The following is a 21,321-nucleotide window of genomic DNA, read 5'->3' on the forward strand; positions in this document are numbered from 1 at the left end:
CTCTCTCTCTCTCTCCTCTCTCTCTCTCTCTCTCTCTCTCTCTCTCTCACTATATATATATATATCCCTCCCTTCCTACCTCGCTTTCACTCCTTTCCCCTCTCTCTCTTTCGCTCTCTCTATATCTCTCAGTTTCCTTTTTTTTTTCTCTCTCTCCTCTTTCCCTTTCTCCTGTCTTTCTCTCTGCACCTCCTTCCCCCTTCCCGAGAGAATCTCAACCCCCTTTCTGTAAAACCTTAACCACGATATACATCAGACATGTCAGTATCATGCTGTAACAGAAAACATAAGACACACCCTTATCTTGACTTACATAACACAAATTTTACTCAATGCTTATTAAATAAACCATTACATGAACAGACATAAAAACTGTTTGGACCACTGATGCGTAATGCCCTTCTTTTTCTTTTAAAGATTATAAGTTCGCAATAATAAGTGTGTCTCTGGAGTTTGGGCTTTGTAGTTTTGACACTTGAATCAACATTCGCAATATATATACATTTACATTAGTGAACTAATGATATACTTATTTTGTTTTAATCATACATCTACATTCATTTGAAACGATGTGAACGTTAACTATATTTTGAAAACATTTTAGGTACTATTTTATCTAATATATGAATACGCAAATACAACCAAACCTCTTTTACGAGTATACTTAATTCTCTTACCGCAGGATCACAATGTTGAACCTGTTAAAAAGGTAGGTTAACTTCAAAATATACAAACACACGATTAACAATGAATTGAGTACTGAAGAGATTTAACTTTTTCCTGTACAGAACTTATACTTATTCATTTTTTTCTTCTGTCGAAATTGATCTATTGATTCAGGATTGTCATACAGTATTCTGCTATTGGCAATCATTTCAGAATTATACTATATTTTTAGTGTATTTTGAATATACTTTAAATATATTTTTATTTGACTTAAACATATTTTGAATATATCTAAAATATATTTTTGGCCATCTGGTGTATTTTTATTATCACTTCATGTTTGTACAAATATATCAAGTTTGAATATCGAAATTATATGATCCAAAATAAAGGCAGAAGCCACTCGTCTGAATGAACTTCCACGCGGATCATATTTTCTCTATAATCGTACTTTCTTAATCTATAACCATTTAAAAGCCATGATTGATTCGGCAGATGATAATCTTTTACTGATTTACAAATTAGAGATTTTGTTTGTGTCACATTAAAAATTCATTCAGGTATAATGGTTTTACCTCAGTCTCAGTATAAGTCATTAATTTTGTGAAAAAAATGAAATGCCATTGACCTTACGCGTGGTCTGTTTGCTAATATATAGTACTGACAGAGTGACGCAAAACCACGAATTCATAATCTTTTTGATAAACCTATATTTTGTATCCGTTGCTAGGTCACGATAGCTCAGTTGGTAGAGCAGTGGTCTCGTAATTCGGCGACCCGGGTTCGAAACCAAGGCGACGCGCTAGTGCCCTTTGGTAAGACATTTTAATCCTTATTACCAGGCTTTTCGGAGGGGAACTAAAGCCGTCGGTCCTCTGGTTGCTTACTAACAAGCATTTATGCTTTCTTACCAGTCAGGTAAAATAACCACCTCTACACATATATTTGTGCTATTAATCTATAAATCACATTTATTCCTAAATTCAAACTCCTTTGGATGGATCGAGTAGAAAGAGAGGAGATTCGATGACTGCAGGTACTACTCACTATGAACATGATGGACAAAGAAAGCGGACAAAATATACAGTTCCTCATTCTACCCCCAACATTGCTGTGGTAGATAAAGGAACATCCCTTCACTGCTGTTATGTAAACATGTGTAGAACAGAAGAATATGCATGTGACACCCGTTCTACACATTTTTATATAATAGCAGTGAAGGCATTTTCCTTTGTCTACCACAGCAATTGTTGAGGGTAGAATGAGGAACTGTTTATTTTGTCCGCTTTCTTTGTCCGTCATGTTCATAGTGACTGTATAGGTATGACTCTATCATAAGCCCGCGTATAGGACCTGGGTAGCTGCTAGCGCCCCTAGCCCACTCAACACGGATGCGGCGACGACTATAGCTGTCGTGTTTCCCACGGCGTGGACGATACTCCCCATACAGAGGGAGAGGAAGAACTGAGCTACGAACACCATACTCTGGAGGAGGGCGACATCGGTGCCGATTCCCCGTATGACTTGCTTCGCATGTTTACTGCTACTGCTCTCAGTGATGTCCTCGTCATCGGACTCATCCTCGTCGAGGGTGGCGCTCTTCGTTTTATAGAACTGTAATGATAAAATGGTAAAGTGAGAAACGTAGACAGGTGAGAAGGAAAATTATTAACTGGTGCAAAGGCATGAAACGGATCTGGTTTATCATTAGAAAACAATGCATTTACAATCGTCATAAAATAATTAAGGATGCTCCACAGATTATCTGCGTCAAGGTATGGGGGTGTTTCACAAGGCCCTTTTTCATTGACAACAATCAGTGACAAATGTGCTGATAACCAATCAGAAGCAAGGATTTCAGTAGCTTATAAAAAAAATTGTAATTTGTCACTGATGGCAAGTTTTGTGAAATGGGGCCCATAACTCGAACCCCTGTTAGTGTTGTGCCTTATAGCGAGCCCTTAGTGATCCCTCGGTGACTTGGTATTACTACCCCGACCATCGGATTTATTCACGCACAATGTGCACCATTCCCACTCCCTGGGGAGTATTCCTGCCATATGGTCACCGTGAGGGCATAGGCAATTACTATCGCAAAATGCTCTCGTCATCGTACCATGCAGGTCCCCATTTCTTTCTTGGGTATTGAATGGCAAATGTAGTTTAATGCCTTGCCAAAGAACATTAGTGCCGTGTCGGGGATCGAACCACAACCTTTGAATTTCAAGTCAAGTGCCTAAATCACCCAACTACGACACTAATCACTTCTTGTTCATCGGTTTTGACCATGCACTGACTCATACCTCAGTCACACAACTAAACCCAATACGGCTATAGTCTTCATCGACGCCATACCGTGTTTGGCCATTAGGAGTAATTTATTTATGCTCATTCCTTGTTGTTGTGCCTCACCATTTTACTGTTACCATCTCTGTAAAGTCACATGGATTGGAAAAGGAGACCTTTGGGTTACAGTTATTTAGTTAATCTTTTTCTTTTCCCGGCATCCATGTGACTCTTTCCCAAATGTACTCTTGTTTTGTATTCAATGATTTTCTTTGTTTTTGCCGAATGAATAGTAATAATAATGACTGAGGTATCAAGACTGGATTTATTTAGATAAAATGTGTATGCCCCCAAATTTTAAATCGCATGGCACCTGAATACCTGTCTGAACGGCACTCTCCAAAATATACACTAGCTCGTAACCTCCGCTCAAAAACTGCCAAATACAAACTAATTATTTCCAAATCCAGACTGTCATCTGCTGCAAAGACGTTTTACAGTATGCCACTTTCCATCAGAGAATAATTAACCTGTATTGCCACTTTCAAAAGTTCTCTTCAAACGTACTTTTTCCTTAGGAATATGATACGATTGGCCTATTTTATGAGTTTTATGTTTCTCTTCAAAATTTGTGATTCTGTAAGCGCTATGGTACTTTTCGTTTTTTAAGGCTCCTAAATAATAGATGTTATCATTATTATTATCAAAATTATTATTATTATTATGGGGTCATCATCATTGTTATTATTATAATAATAATTATCATTATCATAATTATTATTATTTTTCATTCTTATTATCATTATTTTGATTATTATTAGTCCTATTACTATTATTATTATTATTATTATCCTTACTACAATCATTATTATTGTCATTATTATAATCATTATAAGGCCGATTATCATTATCATAATCATTGTTGATATTATTATTATTATTAATGAACTCACTGTATCTGTTGAGTGGTAGTTTGCTAAGAGGATGAACGGTACCGTGAAGAGAATGGAGTATTCGATGCCTGCTATGATTATTATAATCATTATTAGGCCGATTATCATTATCATAATCATAATTAATATTATTATTATTATTAATGAACTCACTGTATCTGTAGAGTGATAATTTGCTAAGAGGATGAACGGTAGCGTGAAGAGAGTGGAGTATTCGATGCCTGCTGTAGCCGAGAAGAGGAAGGCTGCCCAAGGAGTTCGTATAGCCGCCATCAGAGCCATACTAACGCAGTAGATTGCTTGGTTACCAACATAGACCCACTTGGCACCTGCATGGATGGATGACAAGATAAGAAAACATAGCGATATTAAACGAAATGATGTAGATATGTCATCAGCAAGTGAGAAGGGGAAGGGGAGGGGTCGATGAAATATGAATATCAGTCAGACTATTTTTTTTAATTATACCAGTTGTTCTACCGAATCGATGAATGTTACTGTGGAGAAAATTTTGTTTGATTTAACTTGTCTTACTCCAATAGTAGTTGTATAAGTAGTAGTAGTAGAAGTAGTAGTAGTAGTAGTAGTAGTAGTAGTAGTAGGAGTAGTAGTAGTAGTAGTAGTAGTAGTAGTAGTAGTAGTAGTAGTAGTAGTTGTAGTAGTAGTAGGAGTAGTAGTAGTGTAGTAGTAGTAGTAGTAGTAGTAGTAGTAGTAGTAGTAGTAGTAGTAGTAGTAGTAGTAGTAGTAGTAGTAGTAGTAGTAGTAGTAGTAGTGGTAGTAGTAGTAGTAGTAGTAGTAGTAGTAGTAGTAGTAGTAGTAGTAGTAGTAGGAGTATAATGTGGTAGTAGTATTAGTAGTGGTAGTAGTAGTAGTAGTAGTAGTAGTAGTAGTAGTAGTAGTAGTAGTAGTAGTAGTGGTAGTAGTAGTAGTAGTAGTAGTAGCAGTAGTAGTAGTAGTAGTAGTAGTAGTAGTAGTAGTAGTAGTAGTAGTAGTAGTAGTAGTAGTAGGAGTGGGAGTGGTAGTTGTAGTGGTAGTGGCAGTGGCAGTGGTACTAAATTTACCCCGGCTCTAGGTATAAAGGCTACCAATTCCGGTGCTCACAGCATTCCACATTTCCTGCTGCTAAAATACTTGGATTATATGAAAAATATCAAATTAATAAATATTGATGTCTTGCCAAAGGACATTATAGTGCCCCGCCGCGGTTCAAAACCACAACCATAGGATAGTAGTGTTTAAACTATTTGACTACAGCATCTCTAGTAGCTTCAGTAGTAGCCCCAAAAGTAATGGTACTATGATTCATAGCACTGAATGTACGTTGTCATGGTTACACTGGGGTTTGCATCGCGTATCGTTTTTCAGAATATCGTTTTGGATTATATTACAATAAATAAATTAAATAAAATAAATCGAAGGAATGTACAGGAAACGTTAGGAAATAAAGAGAGGAAATATATAGGAGAAACAAAAGACATATAGAAGAAAGAAAATTTGAATGACTTATTTAAGATAAAACATTGATGATGCTTTATTATGATTCAATTGATGGGAATGATGATGATGATAAAGATGGTCTGATCTGATTTGATCTCATCTGATAAATGACTTGGAAAAAGATGACGACTATAAAAACATATTATAATAATCATATAAATTAGGACTAAAACGAAATCCACTAGCAACCATCTTTTTATAAATTTGGCATCGAGCTCAGAAATATACAGAGAGCAATTTTCATTGCCAGCTTTCGTTAAAGATAAAGACCAGTTATGGTCATGCGATTGCATTGTGAAAGAAACGTTGTGAAATCGATCAGAAAAGGTTGATCATCTAGCATAGGTGTACTGCAAGGTGATCCGGAATCATCAAAAATGATAAGAAATTTGGCCCATTCTTCATAAAGTTACAAACACTGTACACAGAAAGATGTATATGGGACTTCACACACGTGCGCGACACATGCGTTTTTATCTCTCACACACCAATAGATAAACTATTTTACCAAATATATCAATTAGTAGGCGGTTTCCCGGCAAAATTGTTATCATCATGTATTATTCAAAATATATTCTTTCACATGATTGGTAATAAGAGCTTCCATTTCATTTTTTGAAATCGGGGCGTTTCCAATACTGGTCTTTACCTTTAACCATAATGCACCATGCTGGCTGAAAAGCACTTTGAATTTCCCCAAAACTAATTTTCGTGAATGGATCACGTTTTGCCTCTATTTGAAGCCGAGTCCAATATTGTCTCCAATTTCGGAGCCTGCAATCGACTCATTTATGTACAGCTCACCGAGCGCATGCTTGAAATGATATCCTGAAGTCTCGCGGAAATCGAATCAACTCTAAGATTCAATCTGACCATTTTTACCGCTCCTATTTGATGAGTTTCAATGGCTTCATTTAATTCTAAACAGAACGACATCGTCCCGTATGCGAGAACCGGTGACTCCTTCAAAAGAGCATTTTTACATAGTTAGAGGAAGCGTGGAGATTTTTAGAAGTCTATGTCTCCCTTTTTATCACTTATTCCAGATAGATTTTCTTCTTTTCTTTTTGGGGGGGCATAATGCAAATATCAACAGTTATCAATGATTGCGGTGCAGTTTTGTATTATACAAGTGAATTTCCTTGGGATTGCATTTCCATACATATTATGACCATAATTACATTGCAGTCGAATACAGATTAATTCAATTTAACTACTTTTCTGATTCCTGAATGTAATTCCGCGGTGATTAAAACTGACCAATCATCATCGTTCTCAAGTGAATCTGCGATGATTCAACATCGCTCTCCCTCTCTCTCTCTCTCTCTCTCTCTCTCTCTCTCTCTCTCTCTATCTCTCTCTCTTCCTCTCTGTCTATCCGTCTCTTTTTGATTCTTTCTTCCTCTCCTCATATCTTCTTTTCCTTTCTCCACAATCCCTTCTTGTTATTCAGAGCATTATTTCAGGCGCTGCAAAGTCAAATCACTTCCAATCCGGATTTCACATCCAGTATCGATCACGGCAACGATCAATATTTGAAACAGGTGTCTGCGAAGATGAAGTCATATCGGAGACAGAAGAAAGCGACGGGCAAATCAGAATAGGCGCTGAGGGGGAGGGAGGGAGGGAGGGAGGGAGGGAGGAGAGAGAGAGAGAGAGAGAGAGAGAGGGGGAGAGAGAGAGAGAAAGAGAAAGAGAGGGAGAGAGATGGGGTGGGGTGGGGTGAAGAGAGAAACTGAACTGAGGGAGAAAGAGAAGCAGACCGCCGGGCAGGGCGGGAAGGAAGTAAGGTGGGATTTCTAGTGAATTGAGATCGATATGTGTTTTTCTTTTTTGTACTTTATAAACATGTATTTGCTCGTGCTACGAAGCGGAGCCCGCTAACACCTTTGCCCAGAATGACCACCGTGAATCATCCTACTACTTCTCAAACAATCTTCCTTGTTGGCTTTCTCTCAATTTCTCTCTCTCTCTCTCTCTCTCTCTTTCACACACATTCTCTCTCTCTCTCTCTCTCTCTCTCTCTGTTTCTCTCTCTCACTCTCTGTGACCCTCTACCGATTTCTCTTCCTCTTTTTTGCTCTTTCCCTCTTTGGCTCTCTTTCTCTCCTTCCTCTTTTTCAATAGTGTGTGTATATATTTTCATTTTTGTTTTGTCTCTCCCTTTCACCCCCACACACATCTCTTAATTTCTTTCTGTCTCGATCTCTCCCTCCCGTCCTCTCCTTACAGTTCTCCCTATTTCTTTGTCCATCATTCCACACAAAATAAGACCATGTAAAATGTAAACAGAAGACAAATGTGTGTGTGTGTGGTTGTTACATTGGTTGTAAATTGCTAACAGTTGGGTAAAAGGAGAGGTAGACCCCACTTATAGATATCCCTGCAGTTACAGAATGTGCTGTAATCGAATTCACCTAAATTAGCTTTATTTCATCGTGCCATAATTTCATAGTAAAGTAATTAATTAAGAACAAGTCGTTTAATTTAAAGAATTTATTTTGTTCCCTCGCCTCGCTCACTCGCAAGATTTAAATTTTAAAAACTGGAAAAAAATTATATTCGGAAAGGCACGCCAGCCCTCCCTTCCCATCCCTGCCCTGGCAAAATTATTGACGTTTGTCTAGAGTAGTATATCATAGCAGATTGGACAGAGGAGTGAAACAGATTAATCAGATGGCAAAAATCAAAAATCGTAAAAACTGTTACATCCCTTTTTACAGAGGTACATGTATATGTCGAAAGGAATCGGGGATGAAGTATTCATAAGGTGACGAAATATAAAGCTCTTAATTATTATAGATCTACAAATCATATGATATATATAAAAAAAAAAAAAGACACCTCTAAAAGATTCGAAAGGTACCCTCTCTGTATTGACCGGACAGGGAGATTATATTGTTTGTATATGTGGCATTGTGGAGTAGATGTAAGAGCAACAACAATCTTAATTAAATGTGTACTACATAATACATAGACGTTATCCTTAAATATATTCTTAATAAATGTAATATTAATAGGAGGATAAGTAAGCAGGTCTGGTAGTAGTTGTATAAAACATATAGGGAAATTAAAGTAAACATACCAAAAAACTATATTTAGATGTATATTTAAATTTATATTTAGATATAAATGACACGATGTTTTTTGCTAATAACTCCAATGAGACAAGAATTTGTAACTTACACACACACATGCACACACACAGATTTCATTTTCCATCCACATTAAAAGTTGATATTCGATGTATTGCACTTGCTGCAATAATTGGGGATTTGGAATGAGAATAATTTTCCAGTTTCTTTCTTCAACCAATCTGGTTTATGCGAATGAGAAGACAAACAGTGCGTCGCATGGTGCTGCTGTTAACTGATCAGATGAAACGAATTTTATCACGTTTTCAGTCACTGGTGTTTCAGTGATTCACTTTTTTTTACCGTGTGCGTCAAGGTTGAATTAAGCTTCGCTCAGATGTGACGCGGTAAACTGCGGCGATGTTTTTTATGATGACGTAATTATATTGTAATACTAGTACGCTTCATATTTCTGTATCCTACAACAAACACAGAGCTTAATGAATACACGTATTTTTTTGCTCGAAATTGCCATTCATTCACACATTGACCAAAAAAAAAAGCGCGGCTACCAACACCTCATATCTAAACGAGCCTTTAGTTAAGAAGGCAACACTGCTGACACAGTGACAGATCATGGTAGATGGGATCGTTGTGAAAGTTAAGAGAAATAAGAAGAAGGTAGAAAAGGAGAACATGGAGGAGGTGGATGAGAAAGACAAGTAAAAAGAAATCTAAGGAACAGGAAGAGAAAGGAAAAGAGGGTTGTGGAGAAAGCAGTAAAGCAGTAAAGCAGACAACTTTCTATAATAGACTTAGAAAAATAAGATGAATGAGAAGGAATATTTAAAAGAACAAGTAAAATAAGAAAAATGCGAGAAAAACGGAAGCATAAGTATTATGTAAGAATATGCATCACAAAAAGGAAATTGAGAAGATTCAATAATTCAAAAATGTTGTTCCATTAAAAGAAAGAATGATAAAAGAGTATAGCACAGGAGGCACAAATAAAAGGTTACTGTCTTTAATCTGTCTGCGACTCCATCACTGCTCAAACAAAGTGTTTTTCTCACATCCTATGATGAATGCGAGTCAAGGTTGTTATGTCTCTCGCACTAACACTTCATGCTTCTAAATCCAATCACCTCCGAAACCTGCACTAATTATTCGTGTACGATTGCATGTAATGCATACAGAGCATTATAGATACGAGACATGTTTGCTAAAAACTGACGAAGTGGCGCGGTGGTCCCATGGTCCCACTGTGACTGTGCAGAAAGGCATTCGCGTATCCAACTTCCAATTCTTCACAATGATACGTGATTTATAAAATGATAGACCTTTCATTTCTAAACACTCTTCTTTTCTTTCTCTTTTTCCATCTCCTTTTTTTCCTTTACCGTTTCCTCCCGAACAACCCCTCTCTTCTCACCCTCCTCCCAGTTTCGCCCACTTAATTTCGTCATCGTATTTTGCAAGGTTCTCATCACTGAATCATAATGAACTATTGTTAGTTAACGCTCGTTTTTATTCATTCTCTATGTTTCTCTCGTTAGCAATTGACTTGTCATAATCATCGATAACAGATGAACAGTTTAATTAATTCATATAGAAATCCCTTGGTAATGTTGTCATGGCAATCATATATGAAAGTAGATTAACTGTGCCGATACACGCATTTTCAAAGCTACGATATTTTCTCAATACCTATCTATGTACATGAATCTACTGAAGCAAATGAAAAGCGTGCTCACAGTCATTATACCAATACAAACTTACGACTTAGATTATTCCATATACCAAACATGCCTAAAGGACTACTATGCATAAGAGCAGACGTTCATCCGCTCAATTTGTGATTGCTATTCCAGTCGATTTGTATTTGAAAGATTTGGAGATGATTAAAAACGTTTTGAGCTCCTCATTATTTACAGTGGATGTATAGATATGTATCTCTCGTGCTTCAATTACCACTGATTTGAGAAAGATGCAACCGCCATCAAGCCAGGGGGCATATACGCAATCATGATCTACTCATACACACTCTGGTAGAAGAGCACGATGTTTTTATAGAATATCAGAATTGATATATCATGCAGGAACACGACTGTGGTCACGCATAGGTAGTACCTTCTAGACTGCGGTTACATTTGTATCGCTGCCTTTTTAACACAATCCTTGATAATTAATAGGTAAACATTATTGTTACATTCGCGAACTAATTAGAACAAAAAAGAATGGGTTCTATTCTACTAAAGGGACTCTTAAAGATAAAGTTGAGTTCTGGTCATGCGATTGCATTGTGAAAGAAACGGTGTGGAATCGATCAGAAAAAGTTGATCATCTAGCTTACAAGTATTGGTGTGCACAGCAAGGCTCTGGAATCATCAACATGATAAGATATTTGGCCCAGTCTTGGTAAAGTTACAAGCACTGTACACAGAAATGTGTATATGGGACTACACGAACATGTGGCATAAAAATCCGTCCCGATTTGTATGCTGTTACATGCCATATTTATAATATTAAGGCATTTGAAGAGCCATGCTTCTAAAGGAACATTTTTTATCTGATTTTCTACCACACTTGCATAATAACAATGATAATTCTCCCAAATTATTTTTCTTCTCTTCCGCGAACTCAACCTTCTCTTTAAGGGGATCGAAGCCAATTTGTAAGAGCAGTTTGAAGTTGAATGGGAAGGTTTAATGGAAAGGTATACGTTATCGTCATAAGATGTGAACGTATTATACATCTCCCTTCTGTTTATAACCGTATCCGGACACCTGTCCACCTGGACATCCACCCCCGGACAACCACCCCCAGTCAACTACCCCCTAGGGCAACCACCCCCTAGGGCAACCACCCCCTAGGACAGCTACCCCTTGAAAGCTTACCCCCGGACAACTACCCCCCGGACAACTACCCCCTACGACAACCATCCTCTAGGACAACTACCCCCGGGCAACTATCATAGGGGGTAGTTGTCTGGGGTAGTTGTCCGTGGGGTAGGTGTCTGGGGGTAGTTGTCTGGGTGGTAGTTGTCCTGGGAGTAGTTATCCAGGGGGTGGTTGCCCTATGGGGTAGTTGACTGGGGGTGGTTATCCGGGGGTTGATGTCCAGGGGGTAGGTGTCCACGAACCGTTTATAACAAATACAAAATAAATCGTTATTTGTCTACAAGTGACTACAGTTCATCATAGCAATACGGTACCAATGCCCTTCGGCAAGGCATCAATCTAAATTTGCCACTCCATACCCAGGAGAGAAACAGGGATCTAGGATGACGAAAGAGTTTTGTGTTAATAGTAATTGCCATATGCCGTCACGGCATGGGAATGGAGATGGTGCACATTATGCGTGAATGAATCCGATGACCAGGGTTATAATATCTGTAAAGCGCTTACAGACAATACTTCGTCTCAAGCGCTATATAAATTCAGATTATTAATATTAATTTTTTCTCTTTATGTCAAACGCATCGCTAGAGTGTGACAGGCCACACCTTCAAGTATACACACTGTGCATCATGTTCAGCTTATGCTAGTTATTTAAGTAAAACCTGTAATTTCAAAATTGTCATCATTATTTTTTTATTCAGCATTTTTTATACACACATCGAGAACCAGATTATATCATGAATAATTTCTTCCGGTTTGATACTTTATTATAAAATTGGTGTTTCATTCATTGAACAAAAAAGAAACATAATCTATGTCAATTCAACACACATACAGTATTGTACTTCGTAAATAATTCTATGAGCTTTATATCGGATCAACGCTTGCGTATCAAAAGTCAAACGTGAAAAATTCGAACGCCACAATTCCACCTAGTTCATTAAGGTATCCAGTCGTTGGGTACTAGATGAAGCATGGGCATTTAATCCGCGCAGTTTAACACCTTCACAAACCTCCAAATCGCTTTCGACTCTTTACAACTCTTCGTGTGATTTGGTTTGAAACCAAGCGTTTCCAATGCCCGTTACGGATCATATACCACGTTTTCACGTCAGTCAAAGCCTGCATGAGCAAGCGTAGCAGAAGACAACTCACCACTAACACGGCTGACTTAGTGTGTCAATGAGAACCTCAGTTCATTGCGTTGAAAAAGAAAATAAAGTAAAATCAAGACACGACGATATTCTTTATGCCTGGATCGAGTACACAATTTGAGGATAGCTAGTCGTTTATCACAACGAGATCCACTAATAGCGGGAGGCATTTCATTACTTTGCACGCACTTAGTCAAACAAGATCGTTTTCCATCGTCGTAAATGTCGTCCAATTTGAAGAACTAAGCAAGTGGCTAAGTTCTAGATACTCCTCAAATTATAAGAATAAATTCTTAATTTCAAGCTGAATTTTAAAAAAGAAGAAGAAAAAGATTAACAAGACAAGACGGTTTATTAACGAGCGAACGGGATTATGAATTTTGTTAAAATTGCATCGAATGTATAAGCCACATCGGAGAAAGCACTTTTACAAATGAACCCCAAATATCCACAGATCTTTTACACATTGAGACGTCCCACTTTGTGCATTTTAGAATAATCACTGTCAAAGTGATGGAGGTGCTTCATTAAAACCCTTTGTTCGCCCTCTTGAAAAGAATACTCACACCAGCGTATCATAGAATGTACCGCCGGTGCATAAATGAATAGACGAATAAAACAACATAACTTTCATGAGTATGTATCCAGAAGTAGTCTCGATGGGTTTCAGTTTTGTACAAATGACCTTTATCTGCACATGCGCAGAAAGTATCTCCCGAGTGAGTTAATGCTGTACGCTGGAAACTATTTGAACATGCTGTAAACTTTAAACCATCAGACAAAATAAAACAAAACATTAATTAATTCGTTTGCTTGCATTAATACCATACCGAAATACTTCCAAGGGTATATAGAAATTAGGACACTTAACTGACATCAAAATAAGCTAACCATGAATATGTCCTAGTAGTAAGAATGTGAAAGTCGATTTTCTGCTCACAACTGGAAATTAATAAAGCGGCCGTGGGTGAGGATCATCGTCGACAAAGCTGTAATATTACAACTCAAAATCAAATTTCCCTTCCATTAATCAATTGTAATTGAGTTCTAAATTGACTCGGATCTAATTCAGGTTTAATATGCCGGAATTTTACGCCTGCAACTAAACGTGTAATTCGTAAATGACGTAGGTTGTTGGTACGTGGTGCTGAAATATAAAAGTTATTTGAGGATGTTTAATAAATATACGAATGTTTAATTTTTTAATGCCCCCTTAATCAGAGAAAAATAGGTTGATTAGATAAATGTTGCCTTGTCCTCGATTTGTTCATAACGTGCTCTTTTCTCATTCTCATTCTCGCCCATGCTTTCTCTCGAGCTCTCTCTACATGCCTAATATTTATTCTTATCTCTCTTTCTCTTGCACTCACTTTCTCTTCTTTGCGTCTCTCTCTCTCTCTCTCTCTCTCTCTCTCTCTCTCTCTCTCTCTTCTCTCTCTCTCCTCTTCCGTCCACCCTCTCTCTCTCTCTCTCTCTATCTCTCTCCCTCTCTCCCAACCTTTTCTACCCTGGTACCATCTCATTATGTTTCCTGTAGCATAACGTATTTTTTTCTTGCTCTCTTTCCCACTCTCCCTCTTGGGGTAGATCTCCCTTTACCATAGCCCTATACTTCATATTCCATTATAGCTATGGCTGCTGCTATCAAGGCTACCAACCTCTCTGTCTCTTCCACATTTCTACCCCCTTCGAATTCTTCGGATTCTTAGAATACTGTGTAGGTACTCTAAAGGCACCATCTATAATACAAGCTCATTATTAAAGTGACTAGTCACATCATCTCTAACTGTTAAATTCTTTCAGCACACTTTATTCAATATCATTCTCCATTTTATTTTGTAGTACATCTCCCAAAATAGAATAATTGTCTGTCTTAATAAAATAAGATTTGGCGAGGTATTCTGTTTTTAAGTTGGATGGGTAGACATCCTCTCTATTTTAACTACAAAGCGGCATTCTTTGAACTATGTTATTCTTGCCTTCGCAAATCTCCGTATAGTCATGAAAGTTTACCGGGGTGCATGTGAACTCTCTATTTTGATGTACAGGATATCCAACCAAGCTCATAAAAAACTTTTATAGCGACCCTAATGCATCTAATAAAGTTTTTCATCAACTTCGTTTGATACTAGCCATTTGATTGCTGTTACCCCCATTATACCAGTCTCGGGTGAGGGATTTAAGAAAATTCCCCAAAGCTCGTCTAGTATTACCCGGGCGAGAGACCCAATATTTGCCCGCTATGCATATCCCTAGCAACCCATATCGGCAAAAATGAAATAGTATTTCCCCCATTTCCCCTGAAAGTGAAAGAATGTTATAGCAAAGGAGGTTGGAGCATTCTACTCCGGAGGAAATTAATCCGATAGTGAAATAAATCCTGTGGAAAGGGTGATTGTGAAGCGTACGCTTGGCCGGTGTTCCGTGGCGTCTATTTGCTCACTGGCTTGTGAGGCGTATAGGCCATGCGAGCTAGGCGCCACGTCTAGCCTTCATCAAGACGTTATGGTTTTATGATACCGGCGTTTCGGTTCCATGATGAATGTTTTCAGTAAGTTGTAAAGTAGGAATTTATTCAAAAACGATTTGATATAGGAAAAAACAACACTATACCACCGTTTACTTTTTTAAAGATACATTTAAGGATGCTTTAGTGATTGAATTGATAATGCTTATAAGCCAATCGGATATAATACAATCATAATTTTGATCGAATGGTGCTATGCCCTACGACTGTGATAAGTCTAGTCGCACTACAATCGTGGAGCCAATGAGAGATATTGGACATGTTGATTTCTTCAACCTTGAATTTGGATTTCAGATTTGTCCGAAATGAAGACATCGGAATTAATATGAATTCATCGAGAAATGGCATCCCTGAAAAAACTTTCGTCGCAAAAAAACGTCGGACATCGGAATTAATATGAATTCATCGAGAAATGGCATCCCTGAAAAAACTTTCATCGCAAAAAAACGATTGAAAGTTAAACATACAACACCACGACACTTTCCAAACAAACGAACAAAACGAAGGCAAGAAACTAGAATGCATATACATGAAGTATTTGGATGATCAATTGTCGAGGAACTATGTCTTGCTTATCACAATCGTTTGATATTCACTAAATCGCACCAACACATTTGTTAAGAATAATTTCTGATTACAGTGGCGTACCGTGTGCCCCTTAGAGTGGAACGGACACACATACATAATCTCTCCGTCTCTTTTCCCGGACAATTATCTTCTATCTATCTATCACTTCTATCTCTATTTTTTTTTCTTCTCTGCTGTACACTACATCAAGGGCGGAGATAATGATCACCCCAAAGCAATCGTTTAATGCACCTCAGTCTTACACCATTCAGGACTTATCATGTTGTCCCCATGTTAACGACTCACATAATATTATAACCTATGAAGAGCGTTTTCGAGCAACCTATCTCATTATCTCACATTCTTTTCCCGTTTCCTTCATCTTTCAACTCACTCTCACCTCTTTATTTTTGCCTTTCGATTTTTTTTTTTTTTTTTTGGGGGGGGGGGGACGCACCCCATGACCCCCATAGATACGACACTTTATGCCGAAAATAAATCTCACTTTCTATATTAGTAGCTCTTTAACCCATATTCCATAAATACCTCATTGAATTTTGCAGTGATTAAAGATTGAATTCAAATAATTTTGCTGTCGCCCCCAATATTGAATACCAAGGTACGGATAGACCTCAGTAATAAATTAGCAACAGAAGCAATTTGGCAATCGAATGCATTTTTCTGTCTTTTTCTCAGCGAACCAAATTATCTCCAAAATACTCGTACAGACGTTTGCACCGAAGAAAGTCACGGAAGATCATTTTAGTCGCCATGACAACGCGAAGAGGATAAACATTGAGCTTCGTTCCCTCTCCATGACGTAGTATTGGGTTATGAATGTAAGATGTGAGATGATGTGGGCTAATTTCCTCTTTTTTTATGTGAAATTCATGGGGAAGGGAAATACTTTGCTTTACCATTTTCTTCTTTGTACTGCTCTGTCAACAATTACTCTGATAACAATCTTTCTATCTTCCTCTCTCTCTCTCTCTCTCTCTCTCTCTCTCTCTCTCTCCCTCCCCCTCTCTCTCTCTGCAAACGTGCTGATAATATGGATTTAGCTCGAAATCGTGATTTTGAAGAGAGATTGCGGTTGCACTGATTAACATAAAATGAGTCGTTAAATGTCATGGTTTCATAAGTCGATCCTGACATATGACAACAGATACATGGGCCCGAATTCACAAAGCAAGGTTTGAGCTCAGACCAAGGTTTGAGCTCAAACCTCCTTTTGTTTCGCCAAACCTCCTTTTGTTCTTTACAAACCAGGTTTGTAAAAAAACGCGTAAAACGCGTCATATGACGTACGAAAACCAAGGTTTGTCGACAAACCTCCTTTGTGAATTCGGGCCATAAAGTCTGTATATTTGTACAAGTCCAGCTTTGATTAAAGATTATGGCATATCCAATTTGTAATCGTCTGTCAAGACGGCAAATTAAAATATTTTTATATAAAATCTGCGCTCATCAGCAATTAACGATGTCATCCACTGGTTTGGACACTGTTGTGTGTGCTTATTATAAGAAAACAAATAGTGCAGCTGCCAGAGCCTTGACATTTTTGACGCCTGAAGTATCTCTTATTTTCTGGTGACAAACATAACGGATTTTATTAATATTTGTTATACAATTCATGTAAAATATTTTACAAATACGTACCGGTCGTTCCTCATGTTCACGTTGGTACATCACACTTAATTACATAACTTCTTTGTAAAAAACAATGATAGAAAGTAAAACTAATAAAAAGCCCATAAAGCGAAAATTATAATAAGAACCCCCAAAAAGCTTAAATCAACCAAAATGATTAGGACGATCAGGGGAGTAGGGAAAAGAACCGGTTAAGAGATAAGGAGATATGAAACGGAAATGCGAGAGATGACGAGAGAGAGAGAGAGAGAGAGAGAGAGAGAGAAACATTGAGAAGGAGGGGGCACCCGAAAGAGGCAGTGGAGGGGGGGGGGCTGGGAGGGGTCGAGGAGACACAAGAAGTCATAGAGATACCATTACTATGATTTTCATCCTTCAATATCAGTACTATAACCTTAAACAAAAAGCCTTTTCTGCATCGCAACATCAAAACTATGGGAAAAGAATAAAACGGAAGACCTTGTTAAATATACTCTAGTCCATTCCAACCATCAAGTCTTGAAGAGGAATATTGATACCGAAAATGTCATCTTTGATTCCCTCCGTCGAGATGGAAATATCATCGTCTAAATTGTCAGGGGATGTTGGAAAAGTAGAGAGGACGTCTGAATGTCAGAGATATGAAAATATTACAAAGACTTTGACGGAAACAATATATCTAGCGAATAAATTGCTTATCATGCGAGTGATCTGTTTCTATTTCAGTCTTCCTGCGCTTAAGCCATCGTGATGAAGGTTTAGGAAAGAAATAAACTAGGATCAGGAAAATTGTAAGTCTTTTAAAAGGTTGTTATTTCCATTTAGATAGATTCCAATTTTTAAGATACCTCTGCTGTATACTAATATTTAAGACATAAAAAAAAACGTGCGTGGATAAAAGCAAAACAAAATAAAAAGAAAAGTAAAGACAAAACAACAAGATAAAGTGATGTTATCAGGGTTTTTTTTACTCTTAGATATACATTCCTCTCGAATCATCTAAAATGTGTTTTTGCCCCAGCCGCTTTGTTTATTCTAATATTTTCTCTAGACATCATGAAAATGTACTTTCTAATTGACTGAGCCGCAAAATAGAACATTGTTTATGGAGGATACTAAAGATAGGTGAATAATATCCAGGATATGGTTACAACAAGGAAACATTATCTGAGGTTTTTAAATTGGATATTACAAATATTACGGTGTTAATGCACAACAGGTGGTTACAAATTTCCTTGAGATTTTTATGCATTTAGGAATGAGAACCCTTTATTCTTTTTCTTCCTGGAAGAATATTCAACTCCAAGGTCAACTCAATCGATAAGCTTTTATCTTCAAATTGTATAAGAACATGATTCGAATACACTACGACGGCACGCCCAATCAACTAAAAGTGAATTTGAGATGCATAGTCAATCTATATGACATCCATTTTAAAGATTCTTGTACACGCATCTCATTGATAATCATCCATCATATCTCCAGATGAAATGTCAAGGTTACGTTGGAATCTGTCATCTCAACAAAGTGCTGTCCACATCCATTCAATTTACTTTGAGGCCTTCTCCTTTCAAATACACACGACATTTTCATTTTCACTTCGGATATGCCGCATACAGACAAATCTTTAAATCACCTGATGACAAGCGTAATGGAATTATTCATGAGAAAAACACCAGATTTTGCGCAGAAATGAGATGTAGATGGCTTTTAATTCCACATAAACTAGTCAAGTTTTGTAGATACTTTTTCTTGAAAGGAGCGTATATGAAGGCAACGGAATAATGACAAAGGTCATCATGGGTTTGTCATAATGTGTCCTTTGTACACCTTTGTGTCACTGAATTCAGTTACTTAAAACCACTTGAATATTAGTTAACTTTAGAAATGCACTTTTCTTTTCATGATTTGTTTTGTTTAAACCTTAAGTAAGATTGAAATATATCCAAGGTTTGAAATAAAACCTCGTTCGGTGGCATGTAAATGTCTGGCAATGCTATATGAAGACGAAGGAAATGCTGCGGTTTTACATCATTTAATGTTAAATTGCCTTAAAATAAGAAAAATACATTTGAAATAGTATGTCTAAACCCTTTCCAGAGATTATTCAAGTTTAGCTTAAATTAGGGGAAACCGAACCAATCGTACGAACCAGGAAGAGAAAAAATATCGTCAATCGGGTGAGTGAGACCGGATTCGATCAACGTAAAGAACTGTTAAGAAACCACAAGTTCAAATAGATTATGTAAAAACAAGTTTACAAACAGAACAACTCAACAAGCATCTTTAAGTGACTGAAATGCAAAGCGTTCCTCTCTTAAAAAATCGAGGAAAAAAAAAATCATATTTCTCGGAAAAGGTGTTTTCAATTGCATTAAATAAACAACAGGCATTGGAAGTCATTTTATACAAGACTGACTGTGTGTCGAAATCATCTTCGAAAGAAAGACGTCATCAGCATCTGGTATTCTCTTAAGAATCATTCCTCTGCCATTTTGTAGATCATTCTTTATCAAGTATTCATTCACTCAGTCATTCAGACATTATTAATGCATTAACTGTTCAACTGTAAGTTCAAGGATCATCAACTCATCCATTCTAAGTACCAGTGTCTTTTCCTTTAGCATCAGTTTCAACGTTGACTTTGTTTCAGTATTAAAGATAAAGTTGAGTTCTGGTCATGCGATTGCATTGTGAAAGAAAAGGTGTGGAATGGATCAGAAAAAGTTGATCATGTAGTATGTAAGTATTGGTGTGTATTGCAAGGTTCTAGAGTCATCAAAATCATAATAAATTTGACCCAGTCTTGGTAAAGTAACAATCACTGTACACAGAAAGATGAATATGGGACTACACAAATGGTGTCGGGCCTACTTACCTTGATTTCCTTATCTTTCTACGCTCATTACTCAGCCAGTATACATTTTCTACCAAAATTGTTGGCACATGACATTTATTTGTAATCTTCAACATTCAGTGTAAGTTTCGTTTGATTCTGTGAAAATTCATTTTCTTTTTTTTTTACCAGAACTCAAGTTTATTGTTTTTGGTTTGACCCTTGCTTCTCACCTCACAACTCTTGATAAATACAGCACTGATTGTTTACTATATGCCATTCTATTAGTCTTCTTTTTCTCCTTTTTTTTTATTATCGTCTAATAGTCTGATGTTAACTTTAACCATTAATTGAACTCAAAAAATTAATTGTGTCCTCTTTATGTCAGTATGCGCAGCTAAAATACATGTTACACTTCATGTAACTCTTGGCTCTCTCTCTCTCTCTCTCTCTCTTTCTCTTTTTTCTTTTAGTACTGCTCTATTCTCCTCTTCTTCTGTCTACCTTTGCCTTCGTCTACTTCAACTTCGTACAAAACTGATTTCGTGTATTAAACTTACCCAACTGAAGCCGTTATGACTGTTAATTGGCTATGATTGTGATTATTTATTTTGGTAAATTGATCTGCAAAATCTTACCAATGAAAAACGAATTTCCTAATTGATAGTAAGAGCTTGATTTCAATTTCAATTAAATATTTTAAAAGGTTATGGATCAAGAGTTTAATATGTTGATGTATAATATCAAAAAGTCACTCGTATGACTTGAAAATGTATCGAAGTAGAAATCATTGCGGCTTTCTAAATGAGGTTCTCCATATTAATCTGTATATTAAGAAAGCCCGTTGCTTTAAGTTGGAAAGTAAATGTCAGTATGAAGTGAAATGAACTGAAATAGACGGCAAAATGCTAACTTTGACATTTAACTGATACATTCGCGAGATCCAATGAATAACAATGAGATAAGATTTCATACACATTATGGACAATCTACTATAAACTTCTCTGGAACTATGGTTGGATAAATATTCTGCCATACTCTTCACCTATGTAGCATGGAATTTTTTTTCTTTTCCAAGCTAGTATTGCCAAAAAAAATATATGTGTTGACTTCCAGATTTGTTTATTTACGCACATAAGCTGGTATCCGTTCTATATATATACGTGTCAAGTCAATCCCACTGAATACTGTTGTACGACACCTTTTAAACACTGTTAGAAGTTTCACACGTA

The 21,321-nt window shown here is 37.1% G+C and overlaps 1 protein-coding gene across 1 annotated transcript in view; it reads right to left on the reverse strand.

The window, feature by feature from the left end:
• Nucleotides 1-1,942: 1,942 nt before the first annotated feature.
• Nucleotides 1,943-21,321, reverse strand: part of LOC582658 (membrane-associated transporter protein) — a 29,294-nt gene continuing 9,915 nt past the window's right edge. The window contains exons 3-4 of the mRNA XM_782603.5: nucleotides 4,059-4,234; nucleotides 1,943-2,280 (exon numbers count right to left, since the gene is read on the reverse strand). Coding sequence (XP_787696.2) covers nucleotides 1,999-2,280; nucleotides 4,059-4,234 — 458 coding nt within the window. The 3' untranslated portion in view covers nucleotides 1,943-1,998. The remainder of the gene's footprint in view (nucleotides 2,281-4,058; nucleotides 4,235-21,321) is intronic.

This window comes from Strongylocentrotus purpuratus, unplaced genomic scaffold (assembly GCF_000002235.5).
Source record: "Strongylocentrotus purpuratus isolate Spur 01 unplaced genomic scaffold, Spur_5.0 spur5_scaffold_2, whole genome shotgun sequence".
NCBI classification, from domain to species: Eukaryota; Metazoa; Echinodermata; class Echinoidea; order Camarodonta; family Strongylocentrotidae; genus Strongylocentrotus; species Strongylocentrotus purpuratus.